The sequence below is a fragment of the Ptychodera flava genome, chromosome 9 (assembly GCF_041260155.1).
Source record: "Ptychodera flava strain L36383 chromosome 9, AS_Pfla_20210202, whole genome shotgun sequence".
Taxonomy (NCBI): Eukaryota; Metazoa; Hemichordata; class Enteropneusta; family Ptychoderidae; genus Ptychodera; species Ptychodera flava.
In genome coordinates this window covers 28,129,478-28,151,239 of record NC_091936.1, presented here as the reverse complement: position 1 = coordinate 28,151,239, position 21,762 = coordinate 28,129,478, and the positions used below count along the sequence as shown (strand labels likewise).

Genomic DNA, 21,762 nt, shown 5'->3' with positions numbered 1-21,762 from the left:
GTGAGGCTACCATAAATCTCCAAGATCTGTACACACGGAGATCACTCACTGAACTGAAGCAAATTTCTTCTCTACACAGAACAACTTGGTCCATATTTCAAAATTCTGGCAACATAGTTCTGATAATCATAATTTTCTGATTTCTCACTGTGAATAATGAGAAGATCAACCCCTTTTCCGCGGAGGAGATAGCAATTTGTAATTTTGTTGACATAGATTTTTGACAGCCATACACAATGTTTTCAAGGCAACTAAGGAAATAAGTGGCATCTGTGTTGGCAAAAGTAAGGGTATTGATTTTTTTTTAATGTTTGTAACAAAGGAAATTTGCATGTCTGACAGGCGGTTTTGATGAGACCATCTTAGTTGCTGATAACTTTATCTTGACAAGTATGCAATTTTAGCACCTCCAAACATGAACTTCTTATTCAATTTACTCTTGAGTGTTAAACAAATCAATAATTTTGGAACATAGTTTTAACAAATAATCCTGAACTTAATTGTAAGTTACAAATTGTTAAGAAACTGATAAAATTGAAAAAAGCCTTAAAGGACCGAAGTCGGCCATTTTTGATGAATTTTGTTTGATACGAGATACTATTTATATTGTTTGACATGTTGAAAGATACTGAATAAATGGGTGACCATGCATATATTTGACTCCGGTTCTAGACACGATCAATGAAACAATCACGAAAATGAGTTAATGGTCATTAATTCATTGTCGCGATGATTTCATATGTCGTGTCTAAAACCAGGGTTGAATATATGCATGGTCACCCATTCATTCAGTATCTTTCAACATGTCAAACAATAATAGTATCTCGTATCAAACAAAATTCATCAAAAATGGCCGACTTGTCCCTTTAAGCAAAAAAAGTGTGGGTGAACAAATCAAGGGGAATTATGGGTAGCCTGACTTACTGTGTATCATGGCATACAGCAAGTATGTACCCACACCCATTTCTTGCCAAAAAAAGTTTACATGTTCCTTACCCAGGGCACTCACAGAAAGAAACACAAATTGTATGTCAGTGTATAGTTCATCACTGTTCACTGTTTTTACATTCTTTTCCCATTTTTCAATAAATGTCACCGAGTTAGATTTTAGGCAGCTGGAAGCATTTATTGTCTTCTTGACCTTTTTCCTGCACAAGGATTGCTGTTGGTGGCGGTGGCAATTCAGCAAGGTGGGCTGATAACCTACGTGGGTCTTGTGGCTCTAGTTCAACTTTTCTTTGCATTCCTTCTTTGTCTGCTAATCTTTTCTGTAGAATGGACTTCAGCAAATCTGTGATATGTGGATATGTTTTATCCACCTTCACAGGACTCGCAGTCCACCTTCCGCTCTTCTTATTGTAGCGTCTCTGAGAGCTATAATAGACATTGTGTATAAATTACTATATTTTCCATATATATTCCATATGTTTTATATTTTCATCTGTAACATAATTACTATTTATTTTATCAGTATTTGTGTTTTGTGCAATTTATTTTATTCAAAGTCTTTCGGTATTAGCATTATGGTTTTAGATGAAACTTACAACAGTATAAGCAACAACTCAGGTATTTCATGTAGCTGTATTTGCAGACAGTAACAGGTACAGTAGTCATAACATTTGACAAAGTTTTACAGCTTATGCTTTTGATTATCATTACAATGCCTGATTGTTGCAGAAATTTTGTTCCGTTCGAGTTCAAAAATCATGTGTAAGCTATTTAGTCAATAACCATATAAAAATGATTTTTTTTCAATCCCCATCCCCAAGCCCAGTCTGATGGTAACATGCTTTCTCACTGTTGGACCAAAATTTGCAAGGCTAGTAAAGTTGTAGTAAATATATGTATTGTACTAAATGTTCAAGGTGTCCACAGTACATGCTATCATTTTGATAGAATTGCCATCATACTGGCTTTGTTCAGCTAGGGAGCCTTGTATATAGCCCAAGGTGAACACAGTTTGTAGTTTTGAGTGGAGCTAGAATAAATGCATGCACTTATCAATACCAAGTGTGAAAATTTACAACGGCTTGCTGATCATAACGATAGCAAGGACCAATCCTTGACAGTAGTAGTCAGAATCATCCCAGCATATCTACCACTAGTTCTTAGAGCAAGGTTTTAAAATGTATTTAGAAGAGAATGGGGCTGACTGTCCATAGGTTGATTAGTTTGACATACTCAACCCTGTGCTTGTTAGCTTCAATTTTTGAATAAAGCTAGAAAGTTTGGTTGATAACACAAACCTTTGAAAATTCATGGAAGATATGACTACTGTCCCATCAAATATTTAAAGTTTTTATTTACACTGTTTCATTTTTACAATCATTTTTTTGTGTTTATCCTCAAGAGACAGTTGGATTGACATTACTGTCATAATTTATTACTTGTTTACAACTACTTTAGTATTTTATTTGAAAATATGTACTTTTTGTGTAATCCAATAAATTTGTCAAACTCACATTATTTCACCATTTTTGTTTCTTCTCACTTCCCTTCCATGATTAATATTATGGTCCATTGCCGCCAACAAATTCCTGACTCTGTAAATAGGAGGTGTATAGGCAAACCTCTTTGCTGCATACATCAGTATGTTCTGTTGGAAAAGTTCCAACTCTGCTGTACTTCTGAAATGAAAAGTAAGATACACATATCAGTGTGATGATAATGGTTATCGTGTTTCAAGGCCCATCTGGACAGAAGCTTCCTCTTGCAAGGAGGATCAAACAGACATTTTCTTTCCTTTTAGTACATTGATGTGACTCCACATCTTCTGACAAACTGAACACAAATCCACCCTCTTGATCAATCTATAGAAAGAAACCTACAAATGTACCTGTACATGCATGCATACTTGCCAATTTGTATGCATGCATGTATATGTGTAGATGTAACCAGATAAACACATGGACAACAGACCTATTTTCCATCCTATAACAACAACAGTTGCTTCTTCTACCAATCATGTTGTCACTTCACTCCTTTCATAAAATCTTTTGCATTTCCCTCAGAAAAGGACAATCACCCTCACCTGTCATGAGTATATGTATGTGCACAGTATGTCTTAGTTTATCTGTTATTGCATGGGCAAATAAACTTCATTCACCTCAGGCACATCATAAATAAGAAACTAGCTGAGAATGTCGCTATTTGACCTTGGAAGTACCTCACAGTATTGCTATGATTGTAACTGTAGCAGATCATCTTGCATTCTGTGAATCAAAATAATGCAAAGAGTTAGCCAGTCTTATTTATCTGTCACACACATTGTTTTACTGAATAGACTGCAAGATGATGTGCTACAGTTAGCACCACCATTCAGTACTTTGACATATATGACATTCCTAGCTAATTTTTGTATGTATTTTGTGCCCCCAGTGTGCACAGTTTATTTGTTGTTACCAATCATCACACATTACATTACCTGAAATTCAAAAAGTATGGAACCTTGTTGAGGAAAGCTTTATCCAGGACAATCTTTCGAAGAGCAACATGAGCGGGGTCATTCTTATTTAGCCATTCCCTTTCAGCTACAGTTTCTTCACACAATGGACCATGATCACACTTGTTCATACCTGACCATAGGGAAGTATCCATGTATGTTCATTCACAACATGGTGAAGAGTACCACACCAAATTCCCTACAGTGAAGAGAACATGTAAAATTACTTATAAATGTAGGTCTCACACTACAGGAGGGTGTAAATTTTGATCAATGTTATTTCTGTGAAAACTGACAGCAGGACTTTGGTGATACCAGTCATAACGGTACGTTACCATCATCAACAGATACATATGTAGCAGACAGATTGACAAATTCATGTCATACCTTCAATACTTGGCAGATTTGAACAAAATGACATAACATATAATGCCATCATAGTGATGTTAAAACTAAAATAAAAACCCACTTCCATGCAATGTAACCATGTAGTACTTTTGTGCTATCCATGGGCAGTAAGCTAGCTAAAACAGGTTATGATCAAAAACAGATGAACTGATATTTTTATCCTAATTGGTACTAACCACAGCTAGCAAATTTTTCTTATTCCACATTCCAATCTGTGATGTTTGGATTGGTAAAACTCAAAGAGAGTCATAAATCACAGCATGATTAGTCATGTGAAACGTACTGTACAATCCAAAAAAAACATTCTTACCAAGAATTCATCGTAGCTTGTCGCCTTTTTACAACAATACCAGAAGTGAGTAACAATGTGCTGGCTCCATTGCAGTAATGCTTTACATTGTTTGTCCTGACCAGCCTGAACAAAATGAGAGAATATAGATATGGTTATACAGCAAAGTTTTGACCCTGTAGAGCTAGACCCAGATCATAACAACCCTGTGGTACAGGTTTGTGTCAGTAAAGACGTCTTATTGCTGTGACAGGAGTTGTGTACAGGTCTGTGGCCAGTGCTGTGATCACATGGCTGTATAGAAATTTACAGTGCTGTAGACACAGTGATGTGACAGGGCCTGAAGTTTCTGCCTGTCCCAGTACTGTACACACAGTGATGTGACTTCCTAACTGTATGTAACAGGGTCTGATTTTTTTTTCAATGTGCTCACAATTATGCCTGTATTCAGTTCTCTCATCAAAATTTGCCCATTTTTCTGAATACACAAACCCCTGAAATCTGACAAAATTTCAGACCCTCCATCAGGCCCTGTGAATTCAACACTGACACACCAATGTTCATACAGCAGTGTTTCAGTCATGTGGTCACAGCACTAGACACTGCCAGAAATTCCATCACCGTATACATTCCTGTAATATCAGGTTTGATTCAGATCTGTCCATACACCCCTGATATCTGACCAATTTTACAGTTACTGTAACAGAGATTATTTCTCAGGGACTGTTACAGGTACTGATCAGACCCTGCTACAGACATGTACTCAACTCTGCTTGTAGTTTTCTTGCTGTGTAGTTCTTGTTAGTGTAGTTACAATGTATGTTGTGTATTACTGTACAGTCATACAACTAATGTCAATTTAAGATTTAAATTTAGTTAACTACACTTGTGTTGCAGCTGGCTCATTTATGTTATTTGGAGAGCCTTACCTTCATAATTTTCTTTCCTAGATTCTTGGCTACATGCCAGATATCATAGGAGTGTTTGATGCCTGGGTAAGTCCTCTCTGTATGGGAAGGGAAATGAGAAAATTATTTTGTTTTCCAAATAATACCTTGGACACCCATTAACCCTTTTCCTGCCAAGTCCATATTCCACCATCAGGTCAAGATGGTTAAAATTAATGAAACACACCATATTCCATATAGTGTATTTTAACATAATACTGTACATTTGAAGGCTGTTGAAAACATAAATACGGTAAACTTGATTTTTTTGGACTAAAGATGCTATAACATACCAAGCCAAGTGGGTGAAAATCTGTCTTGTTTGGCCTCAATACCGCTTTTTACTGACTTGGCTGATGGGGAAGTAATAGTCTAAATACTGTCTGGCAGGAAAAGGGCTAAGGATGAAGTAAAATATGTACTGATAATTGAAAACTGTATTGAATCCCATGAAATGAAGTCACAAAGTATGCCAATCTCAACTGGTGAATGTCCAATCAGTTTTGCCTATGTACTACCAATACAATGTCACATAGTTTGTTTAAATAGCATTTAATGGATATTCATGGGTCCATGAAGCATGAAAATGTGACAAAAATATTCCTTTTTTACTGTTTTACATGAATTTGTTCCAGAGCACTCTTTCATACTGTTCAACTTTTTCATTCAAATAAGATAAACATCATGCTTATGCTAGCCGCGTTCCCTTCATACCCACAATCCAGGTTTAAATATGAAATACTAGTATCTTTTCCAATGGACCAGACATAAATGATGACAGACTGTCATGAATATTTATTCTACCTTTATCATGTATGTTGAAAATCTTGACCACTTACTCATAAGTGCACCAATCTGTAAATGGCAATCTGTCACTACTTCTGTAATTTCTACCTCCTTATCTTGTAACTGTGAGAGGCTGACCTGGAAACATGCCTTTCCAGTTTGTCGATTTCCTATCTGTCTGGCGCTTGTCCATTGTCACCAATGACAAAATATCTTTAGATTCATTTTCCATCATGGTATATGAGCAGTACTGCGCACAGAAACCAGGTGAATCCATTCTTCCATCTCCTGTCAGAATTAAGTTAAATTGAGCATACTGTATGAAAAAACTTGTCGATATTTTAATTCTCCAAAGACTGTTTGTACTTCATACATGCAAATTGAAAGAACACATTATGCAAACATTGAAAAGTATGTTTATGTGACAATAGGGCTATTTGTCAAAGGAACTCCATTTATAGAGTCAAACTATCTCTGCCTCTCTTCTGTCTCCATCTCTATTTGCCTGTCCCTCTTTGTCTCTTTTTCTCTGTCTCATCTGTGTGTGTGTGTTGAGAGAGATCACTCACCAAGTACTACAAGATTCTTGTCTTTATGTTTGTCAATCATGTTCTGTTGATGTTTCAACCAGTACTCATCAATACTTGGTACAAGGTAGTGTTTTTGTATTTTGTAAATGTTGCTTTGGACACTATCTTCAAGTTCAGCATTTTAGCAAACAAATGAATTTTTCCATAGTTGTTTCCTGACAACAGTATAGCTGCTGAAGTTATCAGGTCTCCACTATGAAGACGCCTGTTCAGTAACGGCTGAGAACACCATTTAAAATTGTGTGGTTGGCAGGACAAGCCTGATATACAAAAGAAATTAAAGAAAATATTTCTAATATGTGCCACACTTATAAAACTTAGCTGCAGTCAACAACCTATACAAGCTACAAGTTTACCTTTCCAAAGTCAGAAATTGCTCTGTTATTTTTCAAATACAGTATGCAGTTTATGCATTTGTGAAGTAACTGATCTCACATGTATATCAAAATGAGTCAAAAATTTAAAAATTGTCCTCCTGATGAAACTGAGAAAACTTGTATCAGAACATACCCATTTCAAATACAGAGCTGAACCTATCACTTCTTTAGAAACCTGGACAGCTCCTTTACAGTTGCTCACATGACAGATGCTATTAATCTTTGCATTGGCCAACACTAGAAGTTGTTGCATGTATGTCAGACATACATGGTCATTCAGAAGCCCACTGACATCTTCCTCTGTTGTGATTCTTGAAATGTTTTCAACATTTTCACCCTGTGAAGTTTCTGTTACTTGATCAACATCATCTTCATCATCATCATCATCATCATCATCTTCCTGTGCAGATTCTGTATTGTCATCAGAATAACTGTCCTCATCTTCTGCTAATTTCATTTGTTTTGGTCTGCAAATGTGGATAATGTTCTTTTAATAATCATCATACATTTTCCTAGACTGCCATTTTAACACTTATATCAGTATACTCATATTGTTCTCAACAAATGTTGTTCTCACCAAACAATCTTTGACACATAATGCACTTTAAAAACATATCCTAACTGTAACAGTGGAAGTATGAGATCATGCAAGGTTTCCCGTGTCATCACAATAGGTGTGAACCCTACTGTAATGACATCTGTTGTACTGTATAAAACAATTTCAAGATTACCTGAGTGTAAAGGTAAAACTGGGTTCATACTCTTCATCGCTTTCATACTCAAAGTCTTCATCCTCTTCCATTGTAACATCTATAGTTACTCTTTACAAGGGTAAAGCAATACATCAAAGAGTCAAACATGAGGTGCAATTGAGACATAAAGATATTTGCACAATTTACATAATATGACAAAATAGTGAAATTCAAAAGTAGTACTTCATTACAACCTTTGATTTCTAAAAAAAATCTGGCAAATTCCAGTGAAAACTTACTCAAATGGATCTATGAATGAAGTCAACATCTTTTTCTTGATTCCTTCTCCCTTTTCTCTTCTCCTGTTGAGGTATTTATTTGTGATATTATTATTATGATTCAAAGATAATATTGATATGTACAATGTATATGCAGTTTAATGTGTTATCCATGCTTATCTTTCCCTTGTTCTTTCTGTATCAACTTTGTCAACTATTGAAATTAAATGGATAGACAGTGGTATTCCAGACATATTTCTATTCAAGGACACTTTGTAGATTTGTGTTCTTATAGATTACTATCTACTGCCAAATTATCAATAATCATCACAATTCCTTTCTTTCACAAAATCACATTAACTTATGTTTAATGATGAATTAGTTACTATACCTTTGACTGTCAGTATCAACATTTACATTAGTGCATTGATCAGAAGCAATCTCTTCAACACCTGACATTGCAGTTAGAGTTGTACTTCCATTTCTGGTCATAAAAACAACAAAATAAGATAAAATATACTTTTAAAAAGTGTAATTAAATGAATTAAATTTTTAAGAAATGATGAAAGTATAGAGACAACAATAAAAATCCCATGACCATTGATTTTCTTGTACACTGTAACTATTGATAACTGAATGCATAAAGTGTATTTTGCAACATGATCATATACTAGTATTTCACAATGTCTATGGTCTTACCTTCGATCAGATTCCTGTGATATTTCTGAAACCCCAGGACTGGTAGTGAGTTTCTCTACTTCAACAAGCTTACTCTGTGAGCTTGGACCTGGTGTTGAAGTCACTGGAACAGTCTTTGGTTTGGTTGTGAAATATCTAAGTTGGTACAATATAGAGTAAACAATTCAGAAAGTTTTTTAATGTTTACTTCAACTTGTTAAACATAAAATAGACTATGTACAAACTCAAAGAATCACTGGAAAGACAGATAATGAATATATTATCTCTTTTCTCTACTGGTACTAAGGCTGTTTCCAACATTACTTAGTAACTTTTTTCTCAAAGTTGTTTTCAAAAAAGGTGTCATTTTAAATGTCGTTTCCAACATCGAACAGGAGGTATAAACTCGACCCTTATCCTGAAATATTTTGTTCAACATAAAAATAACACCGTGCCGGTAGGTCTCAATGGACATGAGGCACACGGAGGTACTTCCTTCATGATAATGGTGTCAGGAGTGGAAAAGCAAACGAACGAGACTGTAAACAATTGTTTACAAACTTGCCAGACGAAACATTAAATGCAATTCAATGGCCATCCTCAGTTGGTGATACAATTGCTGCAGGTCTGGTTGCGTCAACGTTCAGCGTTCGAAATCTTAACTGCAGTGTGGGTCTGTGTAAGTACAACTACAAACAAAAAACAGAAAGTTGCAACTGAACGCGGATCACACAATGTTTACACATGCTGCATGCCGTGTACAGCGTAATGAAGTTGGCACTGATACTTGGTAGTTCTTCTAATTTCTGAAAAGAGATATCTCGTCAAAATCACGCTCCGATGTCCGGCTGATGTTATACTGAAAGTTGAACACGATACGCGTACGAAGCACGACACACATGCATTGCACTTGCAGCCCGCAGGTTCATATGATTCAAACCATGGATGTTCAAACTAACTTACCGATCAAGTAATAAACGTGCTACTTCGGCGTGGGATGACAACTCTGCGTCTTCTTTGACCTGCTTCCAACGTTCTATTTCTTCATAAATGTTAATTTTTCCAACATTCCTCCTTATCCTACTCCGCTTTGCTGCTGACTCGCTTTTTTTCGGTCGACCCACTGGTCGCTTGCGCTGTGGTGTGGACGCCATTTTAACAGAGTTGAACTGTGCGGTGCTTTTCTTGCGCATGCGTACAAAGTCGATTACGTTGCATTCAGTGTGTCAACATCGTTGAATTTCTGTCCGTTAAGAAATTCACTTCGTCAACATTCTTTATCACGAGGATTGATACACGTTACGTACTGGGGTCACTTAGTAGGTGATTCTTCATGATTCACTGTGCTTATTCATGTGAATAGTTCGCGACGTGCGACAAAAATAGTGAAAATATTCTCAAAAGTTGCCGATACTATCCCTTTAATATACCCATTGTAAAGAAAAAAACACAAAAGACTTAATTGTTTCACAGTATTGTAAAATTTCTGTGATGCTGAGTTTTTGAACACTTGAAGGAGATCGTTGTTAACACATAGTGTTCAGGTTTAGAACATCATTGTTAATATTATGAACACTAGTGTTAACAATATGAACACTAGCCGTTCAAATTTGAACACCGACATGTACATTTTGAACGCGTAAAGACGCGTCTAGCGTACGCTATTTTTACAGTGATATGTATGTATGTATGTATGTATGTATGTATGTATGTATGTATTGTTTGTATCAATCTATCTATCTATGATTTATCAATGTATGTATGAATGTATGTATCTATGTATGTTTCTGTGTTTCTTCGATTTTATCTAATATTTGTATAGTTAAGAAGGTAGATAGACACACAGGTGCCTGGAGTTGCTAGTGTCGTTTACATAGAGAGAAGGGGCCCTTTACTTTATGTATACTACACTGGCGACTCCAGGCATCTGTGAGTAGACATGGTAATTATATACCACTTGCAAAAATAAGGCAAATTGGACACAGGCGTCTGTCATCGGTATAAAGTGTAAGTTCTTTGCAAAACCTGCGGTACACTGCACCACAGTAATTGGTATGGAAATACATAGGTGAAGATTGCATCGGGTGAAGATTGCAACTTTACCTTCTCCAAGAGTTTCAAAATATGCCCGCACAAGCAGTAGGCAAGAAAAACATTGAAGATATTTAGTGGCCACGTATCCGTCCCCGTGCATCCATACCTCTTGTAGAAACGCTCCGCCCAAGGGATATCCACAGAACTGATTGTGATTATCAAATAAGTTGTACGCCATGGCAATTTAAATTCATATATAGTATATAGTATCAGGGAACGGCTTTTAAGAGTTCGTCCAAAATTTTGTCGTTCACGTCTTAAGTCTTGACTATCACTTATATTACTTTGATATAAACATTACAAATGACCCGTATACCAAACGACAGGCACTCTCCTCCGTCACTATTTTTGTTGTTGTTGTTGTTGTTGTTGTTGTTGTTGTTGTTGTTGTTCGCGCACTTCGTTGTTTCTGTGTTCCTTTCTTATTTCCGTCCCTACATTGTATTTCGTTCTGGTCACTTTTACTTAAAGGCAACGAATGCTACACACAAGATGATGGTTCAGATTATCGAGGTACGGTATCAAGGACATCAAATGGACGAACTTGTCAAGCATGGACCTCTCAGTCGCCACATAAACACATATATACACCATACGATTATCCCAACGCCGGCATTGGCGATCATAACTACTGTCGTAACACGGATGGCGCTACACGACCCTGGTGTTACACTATGGATTCATCTGTGCGCTGGGAATATTGTAATGTTGGAACAGTACAGAAGGCATGCGAATACGGTGAGAAACTATAATCTGAAAACTAAGAAAACGGGCACATTTTAACTGCAGATACCAGATGGCTTTTTGAGAATCTACGCCTTAGGGCATGAAAAAGAAGCGCGTTCCCTGAGAACAGTTAAGGGGGACCTCAAATTTTACTCGTGCAAGTCAGGTAACACTATTTTGTCACACTAATTCTTCTGAAAATGAATTTTAATTTCTATTGCTCTGTACATTTTACTATGATTTACAAACAACTTGCCTGCAATGTCTTACTGAAGTTACAGCAGGCAGCATTCCAAATACTAAAAAGGTTATTTTACAAGAAAATAATGTTGGACACACAGCTTAATTTATTCAAGAACATATATTCGAAGATTTTTGAAAGGTTATGCAAATTACCTGTCATGTGATAGTTATGTAAACATTAGTGACACTATGGTAACCAAAATGTTTCCCTATATCTAGGCTTTCCGAAAATATATAATTTACGGGGGTTCAGAGTTTATTAACCACTAGGAAATGGTTGGCTTAAAAAGGTCAATTTCTTGTCTTGGAACCTTAAACACTGTTTTGAAAGTTTACTTGCATCAAGCTAAACTGCCACTGTGACCTACATATATGAATTGTCGCTCGAAGAACTACAAATTTCACAAAAGAGTATTCGTCTCGAAATTTAAAGACTTAAACTTTATTTATTTTCATCAAACTTTCCACAGTGGAGTTTTCAACCATTCTTTCAATGCAAATTTAGCTGTTGAAACAAATCATCCGATCTTTACCGAAATGGCCGTCATTCCTGACGGGGGCTAATCTTATAGAGGAATGATTTTTAAAAAACTAAGACGGTGAAATCTTTACGTAGCCTACTCCAAGAGTGCCAAAATGGGCTCGCACAAGCGATAGACCAGAAAACAATTGTAGATATTTGAGAGGCCGCGTATCCGTCCTCGAGGTGCATTCTACACCTTAAGGTAGTATGCGCCTCGAAAGTGAAAGAGTTCAACTTTTGCTCAAACTTTCATCAGGAATATTTCAACCATTCTCTTTCAAAATCAAGAATAAAGTTCGTTACGAGAAAAACAAATCACCTTAGATTTACCGATATTTGAAATTAAAAATGGCCGCCATCTCCGTTAACTCTGTGTGGGAAAATAACATTTTTGATTTTCGAAAAACTAAGACGGTGAAACTTTTCTGACACCAAGAGCTTTAAATTAAATACCACAAGTTGTAGATCATAAAAGAAATGATAAAGTTTGAGAGTCCGAATATCTATCACCCGAGGTGCATTCTAACTTAAAGGTGTACCCACGCCTCTTGAAGAAACTCTCCGGCCGAGAGGGACATACTCCATAAATAACTGTGGTTACCCAAAGCAGGTGTACGCCATGGAAATTAGCATTCACATGTAGTACATATTATAAGGAAACAGGCTTTGATATTTCATCCACATTTTTTCTCGTTCACGTCGTTTAGTCTTGACTTCCACTTACTTGGATATGAAAATAATCGCAATCATACCAATCAGTAATCCGAAAACCCTACGTCAAACATTGCAAATGGCAGGTCGATCTGATTAAAATCAGATGTAGAGTACAGCGACGTCTTTACTTGCGCGGTATTCTCTTGTTGTCGCATACCGCGTAACCAAAGACGTCGCCTTACTCTACATCTGATTTTAATCAAATTGATGGCAGGTAAGCTTATGCCAAAAGACAGATACTTTCTTCAATCACTATATCCTGCTTTGACTAACTGTATTTGTTTCATCAGTAGGCTTTGCCAACTTTGTCGTTCGCGAGCTTCATTGTGTACCTTTGGTATTTCCGCATCAACACTGTGTTCTGTTCTTGTCACTTTTACATGAAGGCAACGAATGCTACACACGAGGCGATGGTTCAGATTATCGAGGTACGGTAGCAAGGACATCGAATGGACGAACTTGCCAAGCATGGACCTCTCAGTCGCCACATCAACACATATATACACCATACGATTATCCCAACGCCGGCCTTGGCGATCATAACTACTGTCGTAACACGGATGGCGCTAAACGACCCTGGTGCTACACTATGGATTCATCTGTGCGCAAGGAATATTGTAATGTAGGAACAGCACAGAAGGCCTGTGAATACGGTGAGAAACTGTTATCTTAAAACAAGAAAACGGGCACATTTTAACTGCAGATACCAGGTGGATTTTGGAGAATCTAAGCCTTAGGGCAGTTAATGGGTACCTCAAATTTTACTCATGCAAGTCATGTAACACTATTTTGTCACACTAATTCTTCTGAAAATGAATTTCAATTTCTATTTGGGATAATTGGATAGTAAAGTAATGTCGATTTAAACTACAAATGTAATCTTAACTGTTTTTTTTTTACATTACACACTTGTTTTTATGAGTAATTTGCAATATTGCAACATTAAGCTATACGGCACCTAACACTTTTGAGAAATTTGATAAATATGAAAATCCAATTATCCCAAATTAGTTCCAATCGTGTTTATTGCACCGTGCATTTTATTATGATTTAGAGACAATTTACCAATAAGCTCTTACTGAAGTTACAGCAGGTAGCATTCAAGATACTAAAAACTTAGGGGAGAACCACTTGATTTCTGGGGGGGTATGGAGGATTTCGAGGAAAAAAATTGTCACCAGGTGAAATAAAAGAAAAAAATTAAGCTGTAATGGCTTGAGAAAAAAATATTCTCATAACAGACAGAAATAAAAAAGGAATTGTCACAATGCTGTTGAAATGAGCAAAATTTTGGAAACTTCATTCTCATGTATTCTTTGCTGGCATGCTGCCAAAGGCACGCAAATGTTTTTACCACAAGTAATTCTTATGTGTTTTTTTTTCCAGCACTTATGATATAAGCATTCACTACTTTACACCTCGGTGCACTCGATGTTTTCCTTCCTTTTTCTGACCCAAGAAATCATGTTTCAGGATTTCTGTTGCAATATCTCAATGGTATAGGCAATATCTAGATGGGACTATTTGACTTCTGTAAATCGTGAAAATTTAAAACACAAGATAGGAGTCAATAAACTAGTGTTAAAACCAATACATTATTCTCTCAATATAAATATGTTTGAAAGATTACAAGTTGACAATGAAAATTGAGGAACAACAAATATAATGAAATACAATGTGTGAGCCTTGTTTCTCTGGCCACAAAAGATAACATCTCCCCTGAGAACTTAAAAGGTATTGACTGTTTTAAAGAAAAGCAGGTATAGAACTGATCACAGTTGATTTGCCAAAAAAGTGTTCTATAATTTAAAGTTGTATATATAATAGGCTTTCCATTTTGTTTGTCATTTGTTGGAATGTAAAATGAATAAATAAAAACATCCTGTGATATGTGAAACACTGGCTTAAATTTGAAAAATTGCACTGCTACTCCATTTGAAAAAAAAATTGATGCAGGTCTGACTGTAGAAATAAAAAAAATGCTGTCTCTCTAACAAAAAAAATGTTCCCATACCCACTTCCTGCATACCCCCCCCCCGAAATAAAAATGGGTCTCCCCTTAATATGCGCATGCGCACATAACAAGTTAGCGTTGTTTTTCAAGGACTTTGAAAAATCAAACCGACGCCATCATGTTTCTCCGTCAGTTGCGAATTTTGACGTTTTAAAGGTTTTAGCGTATATTTGATTGCTGTCATGTATTTTTTGGCACGAAACGCTCCTTCGATAGACTGAAGAATGATGGCCTCCGTACTCGGTACTCCCCAGCACCGGCGAATCCATTGCTTTTGAGGATGTACGATCGGAAAAATATAAGCGTACTGCGCCGATTTCCGCGCAGAAATGTATCCATAGTAACCACGCGCGCATAGTGACGTTCCGAACGTTTTTGCGATGTACAAAATGTCGCCTGCAGGGAAAGGAAAATCACGCTGAGAAAATGTTCAGCGTGCCCTCAAAACACGCTGGAAGGTACGAGAATTCAGCAAAGAGATAAAAAAAATGCAACATGACCGTAGCCTGTACAGCGTATTCAGAAGTGTGACGTCTGATTCGCTATACAAGAGGAGGTCGCGGTTATAATCCCAATGATAGTGTCGCTAGTAGACCTAACGGAGAATGGAAGAATGGCCGTCGCATTGTCGATTTGAGTGTACTAGCCGAAAATCTTGACACTTGTTTCAGTTGCAGGTTTGCCTTGACGATTGTCATCGTGTATTGGGGAAACGCGAAGTTCACGGCCTCGGCTCCTGGCTCCACGTAGTGTGTGACAATTTAACCTGCAGCGAAGTCAACCTTATCCCCACCGATAAGCGTCATGGCAATAAATATTACGTGATTTTTTGTATGCTGTATTAATGTATAGACTCTAAAAAGTAGAACCTAGACGTCTTTGCTTTGTTCTGTCATTTCCCTCTCATTTAAGTTTACAGGTAGGCTTAAATCGTTAATCATGACCGTGCCTGGACAAGGACTGCAGGTGCTACTGCAGGTCAGCAGCATTTGAATAGCGCCCTCGCGCGACGAACCCGGGAGAGTATGGTTTATCGCCAGAACCTGTAAATCCTAGTTAGATTTTGCAAAATTGTGAAAAATCGAGTTCGGTGACCTACTAAACAAAATGTGGTTTCGAAAAATTCACAAAAAGAGCTATTATTTAGCAAAGTTTGAGAAAATTGACATTAGTAGAAACTATCAATAATCAATAAATTACCCTCTCCCATTCCTAAAATTTTGGGCATATTTGTTGCAATTTTGGTTAAAAAATAAATATCATGACTTTCTCACTCAATGTTAATGTAAGTAAAATCTTCAAAGTAGCTTAGGTTTATAATTTCTTTATTCTTTTACAATGTAAACGTGAAAAATGCAATCATGATATAAATATGAAAATGATGACCTGTTTTATTGATTTTTAGTGATTTTGTGAAAAACCGTGAATTTTTAAAGTCATTTTGTAAAAAAACAAGCGCGGTGACCCCATCTTTTTTCCCAGTTTTGGACTATTCACATATGTAGGTATTCAAAAATCCCCATTTGAAAAAATTGACATTACTTTTACTTTTTCCGATCGTACATCCTTAATAGCGAGGCAATCCCACTGGCGGCCCGTACTAATAGCTGGGTGAGAGCGAGGGAATGCTCTGTCCTTCTACCTCCGGCCTCCATGTCATAACAAACTAGCGTCTTTTTATGTTGATGTACTGTCCTTTCGACACAGCGATAACTTTTAGTTTTCTGTTGCTTATTTTGGGTAATTTCGACAGTTGTGCATTGATTTTGACATCATTTTTGACTTCGATCGCTAAAGTGTGTGCTTTTAAAGTTTTATGTTGACCGATTTACTAAGGAAGTACGCGCACTTCAGAATCACGGCATAATCCGACATGGTAATTTGGCATGATCATCAGATCATACATGATCCGAGATTGCACTTTAGCAAGGTCACGATAACTAATGTTGTTTGTTTCACTGTCGTTTAATACCTATATTTCCACTAAAAGACCATTAGAATTTCCTCCTGGCTACTTTGAAATCGTGCACTGGCATGCATGTAGTTGTCAACATCACTATGCTTTAATGTACAGTAGACTCTCATACTATGAATATATCGACTGTCACTGCATGTGTGCAAATCACTCCATATCATATCAAAAATGTAGTATTGCGACGTTTGAGCTGCCAGAAGCCAGAATTTACAGTTTACGAGAAAGTTATCTTACATGTAAAACTCAGTTCTACTGTGAACAAAATGCAAGCTATGTTGTATAACTATCGTGAATAGCATAATATTTGTACCTATAACCGTGTCAGAAAATCAGAAGGAAACAACCAGTCAGACAAACTGTGGTCAGGATGATACTGTCCAATTTTAATATTTGTCTCTCGGCACACACCAGATACTCATGACTGTAAAACAACATTTCCATATAATTGTATATTCAGTTTTTATATTTAGTTTGCTTTTCACCATATGTATGCTTCCCTGCACTACATAATTCAAAATTAAATATTGTTTTTGGCCTATACATACTTGAGGGGTAAGCTTATTTAGTCTCATACATTAAAGATGCACTGTTGACCTACAGAGTCCAAACTTTTTATCATTGTATTGTAGATAGGTGTACACTCCAAATACTAAGTACAAGTGTGGTGAGTGTAACAAGCAAATGTTTTTTAGTCAATGGTTCATATCAAGGTTGTTGATACTTAGAATCCACACTTGAACTTATGCTGGAGCGGTAACCTACCAGTTCAAATAACTTTCATTTATGTCAAAACAATTTGACTTTTTGCCAAATTTCACATTTATGGCAATTAATAAACAGTAAGGAGGTACAAAGGACGTCGGTGCCCCCGGGCCCCATGTTTATAACATTTCGGCAATAATTCCAATACGATATGATATGACATGATATGATAGCAATATGTCGCTCCAGCAATAGGCATGTAACTTGCTATCACGGATGTACATATGTTATGAAATGGTTAAAATCTCCCCGTGTATCAATCGCTTGGTGAGGTTATTGATTGTCTATGTCAATCATCAACGTTGACATCCTCTGTCATTCATAGCCATTATTTCTTTCGTTGTAGACATCAACAGAACCGGAGTGGTGTACACCCGTTGGGGTCACAGTTCCTGTCCCGGTGTCACAAAATTGATTTACAAAGGTAAGCAATATTTTATAGCGTCTGATTTATTTTAGCTTTGGAATGCTTTCTCACTTTGTCAATATTGTCGTCAGGGTCTGTCTGTTTGTTTGTAGCGTGTGCTCGTGCAGAAGGACTGAATATTTTGTCGTGTCACAAGAGAAATGTGTGGTCTTGTTAAAAAACTTTTACAGATGTATTTTTTATATACATGCTTCCTGTCGAAGTTGTGCAAGCGATCATTCGACAATAATTGAAGTATAATTTTTTTCTGCATTTAGCGAAACATCGTGGGTCATCACCAATCTGAATAAATTCAGATGTGGAATACGGAGACGTTTAAATACTTATGCGGTATTCTCTTGCTGTCGCCTTGTAGTGAGAGGCGGCAGCGTAAGTATAGATGTCGCTGCACTCTACATCTGATTTTAATCAAATTTGGGTCATCAACTGCTTAAAGAATACGTTTTATTGATAACGTTAGAATATTATCATTATTTGGCATCGAGAGTTAACATTTTTGTATCTCAATTCATCAACAATCTGTACTATAAGAAGTGTAAAACTAGTTTGACTATTGAATAGCAAATTCAAACGAAATACTTTCTTTGTAAGCGTTTCCTCAAGACCGACAAGAGTATCCGAGTATCTAAATATACAGCTGTATGCCAGGGTCTGACATGAGTTCTGTGCCTTCATATTTAGCTTTAATACACAGTAAAGGAGTGAATCTGTATACCATTTGAAAAATCACAACCATATGACTGCAACGCTCTCTAAGACACTTCAAAGACTAATTCATTGTCATGTCCTTGAGTGACTCTCCAATATGTCTCTATCTCTCTTTAAAGGTATAATGGCGGGTTCCTACTATAACCAGGCAGGGAATGGTGCTGACTATTTATGTTTACCCGAAGTTGCCAAATACGATGGTAATGTGGTTGTTAATGGTCTCCAGACAGACCGTGGCAGAATCTATCCGATTGAATGGAAGCTCAGGTCCTCTAAGTTCTAAACGATACAACGATGTTCCCTGTGCCGTGTGTCTGCAGGAGTATCGCAACAACTACATCTTGTAACCCGGACGTGACGATTGTCCCAGTGGCTGGACCAGTGAGTACTACGGTTATCTCATGTCATCAAAGTACACAGAGGCGACCAGTCGATATGTTTGCGTCGATAGGTCCGGAGGAACTTTGGCCAGTACCTCAAGTGCTGTCCTTGGAGGTTTCCTCTACCCAGTTGAAAATGTATGCAACGCCGGTAGTGGTCTACCTTGTGCCCCTTACGTCAATGGTTACGAGCTGACATGCGCAATATGCTCAAAATAAGTTGATATCTAAGGATTACTTGTCAAATCCTTCTATGACCCAACTCTCGTTATATCTGGTAGTCAAAATCTGATGTCCACAGATGTGTATCTCGACATTTCTGATTTTATTAGCTCCAATAAATACTTCGATGAAGCATACCTCACGCTTTTGTTTGTTTGTGTTTGTATAAGCTTAATAACGGAAGGCATGGTTACGATTGGTCTTCAAAAACCTGACCATTCAAACTAATGAAATTTATTTTATGTATTATATTTCGTGAGTTCAAGTGGTTTCACCTTAATAAGTAATACGATAAGTCATGGTACTGAACACATGTAGGAGTTTTGTTGTAAATTGGTTTATCCTCCCTAATTATTATATAGCAATGAAACTGGTAGAATTCTCGGATGGCGATTGCAGAGATGGATAAATAGTCAAGAGAGATACTCATGTGATTAAATTTTCGTTCATGTTCAGATACTGGTGTAGACCATCAGTACATCAGAACTTGGCTTATGAACACAGACGTGGTCACTGAAGAGTTACACTGAGCATAGACAGTAGAGAAACTCTACTGTCTTTACTGTCCATGCACTGACAGGTGGAGTTGGTGCATTGTAATTAAATCTGCCAGTTAAGAAGGTTACAAAGCAACAAGTTGTAGGCAACTAAAACACTTACATAGAAGCAGGTGCCCCAGCTTTGTGTTCCCTAGGTCCACAATGTTTACCATGCCATGTGAGACTGTTCTGAAGTTTCTAGGTGTAATGTTTCAGTCCATACCATTATTCTCACGGTTTTGACATGCCTATGCAATTCGCGTGAACATGGACCGGAAAAGTTTTAACTATCGATGTTTAAAACATACATACATCAAAAATACTTTGTGCGTTATTGATGTATTGCAAAAAGTATCGTGACAGCATATCAAAATATAGTTTTTCTCTTTTACCGATAGACCACTGCAAGGTTTCCGCCAGTAATATATATCATTTCTGTTCAGTTTGCTGTGTTATTTGATAAAAATATCGAACAAATATACGGCTCAGTCGGTTGACTTTTAACAGGAGAACATAGTCCGGTTGATGTATAGTAGTACTTGTAAATAAACCATCGTTTTATAATTTTCATTTTTACTGCTTAACGTCCTGTCCATTCACGCCTTGACGTCATCAAATTGACGCGTCGTGAAAGTTTACGAACACTATACTTCTGAATCAACACTTCAAGTTCTTCGACAGCAAGTTCTGACAGAGAAAGGGGTCTACTAGTATAGGGAGAAGGGAGGGAGATCTGCTAGTGGCCATTTGCGATACAACCAGATCAAGATTTGATCGTATGATGATATTCATCAGTAAGTTAAAACGCAACGTGTTCTCAAAGGTATCCATGAAGCATGTAGTGCTCAAAATTAGGCTCGATTTTTTATACAAATATGTTTTAGGTAGCAAAGAGTAGCGGAAGGTAGCAAAACACTAGACTAAATGTTCCTCCTTATCACTTATTCAAAATTACTTAGTGTACAAAAAGCTGTAGCAACAAAACACGTAAGAGTATACGACAGGTTTATAGGCTCTCATCATGAAGCCCAATTTATTTTCGCCAAGTGGTAAATTACAGTACCATAGGCAACACTTTACAAGAGGTATAGCCACAAACTGATGACGTCAAATAGCCGTCCACATAACACAGACGCCTTGTAATTATGGCACTGTGTATTGTGTACGGCGATTTGACGTCATCAGTTTGTGGCTATACCACTTGTAAAATGTTGCCTTAACCGGATACTTTGCAAATACCGCGACGGGATAATTTTCGCCGCCGGTAGCGATCGAACATATTTGCTTGAGTGTCAAAATCATCGTCCGGGTGATCTTTCGTTTTATCGGAGTAGGTAAATTCTACATATTCAATTCCATCATAGCTCTCCCTTACGCGGTAACTAGATTTTTCTGAATTCCTCTCGGCCCCTGCGTCCAAAATGAAACGTCAGGTCGAACCATACTTTCCGACTCAATGACAAGGGGTCGCTGCTGGACAAAACGCTACTGGAAGCTAACTTTCTCAAGTCGTACGTTGATATCGGAGTTTTATCTTGTATTGCATCAATTCCATCCGTCTTGAGCTGCTTGCACAGAGCTACAAAGCTGTTGTTGGCATCTTTAAATTCTCGATCGCATATGATATTTATATTACGATGGTACGGCAGAGAATTCAGACGGCGGTTGATTGCAACACGGATTCCCGTCAGGCTTGATTTTGAGTACCGTTCCCGGGTCTTGCTTCTTGCCTCGGTATAAAACGCCTCAAAATAACAGCCATTTTATCGAGCGAGAGATTTTCGAACTCCGGGTTTTCGTCTTTCTCGATCAGCCATTCTAGAAAAATGGAAATCAAAGAAACTGATTAGTGACATGAGGTCATGTAAAAATGTAAAAAACCGTAATCGTTTGTTTGTAAACAGGTTGACCGATATTGAACTCTGATCCATCGACTCGCCTCTCAGAA

At 37.2% G+C, this 21,762-nt stretch overlaps 2 protein-coding genes across 5 annotated transcripts in view; one reads left to right on the top strand and one right to left on the bottom strand.

Annotated features, from left to right (window-relative positions):
* LOC139140564 (protein D2-like) overlaps nt 1-21,762 on the top strand; it is a 178,444-nt gene that overhangs the window by 82,536 nt on the left and 74,146 nt on the right. The gene's annotated exons all lie outside the window — the stretch shown is intronic.
* Nucleotides 822-9,906, bottom strand: LOC139140557 (uncharacterized). Of its 4 annotated transcripts, none has more exons than XM_070709895.1 (13): nt 9,451-9,906; nt 8,509-8,643; nt 8,201-8,293; nt 7,831-7,893; nt 7,571-7,660; nt 6,973-7,306; nt 5,926-6,160; nt 5,069-5,145; nt 4,161-4,265; nt 3,425-3,641; nt 3,032-3,212; nt 2,463-2,627; nt 822-1,374 (listed from the first exon to the last, which is right to left on the bottom strand). In XM_070709895.1, exons 1-7 carry the CDS (start codon nt 9,678-9,680, stop codon nt 6,104-6,106), a joined length of 1,002 nt encoding a protein of 333 aa, XP_070565996.1. In that variant the 5' UTR covers nt 9,681-9,906; the 3' UTR covers nt 822-1,374; nt 2,463-2,627; nt 3,032-3,212; nt 3,425-3,641; nt 4,161-4,265; nt 5,069-5,145; nt 5,926-6,103. The 4 variants fall into 4 exon arrangements, with proteins under 4 accessions (XP_070565996.1, XP_070565997.1, XP_070565995.1 ...); XM_070709896.1 differs by having other exon boundaries at nt 3,107-3,212; XM_070709894.1 differs by lacking the exon at nt 3,032-3,212.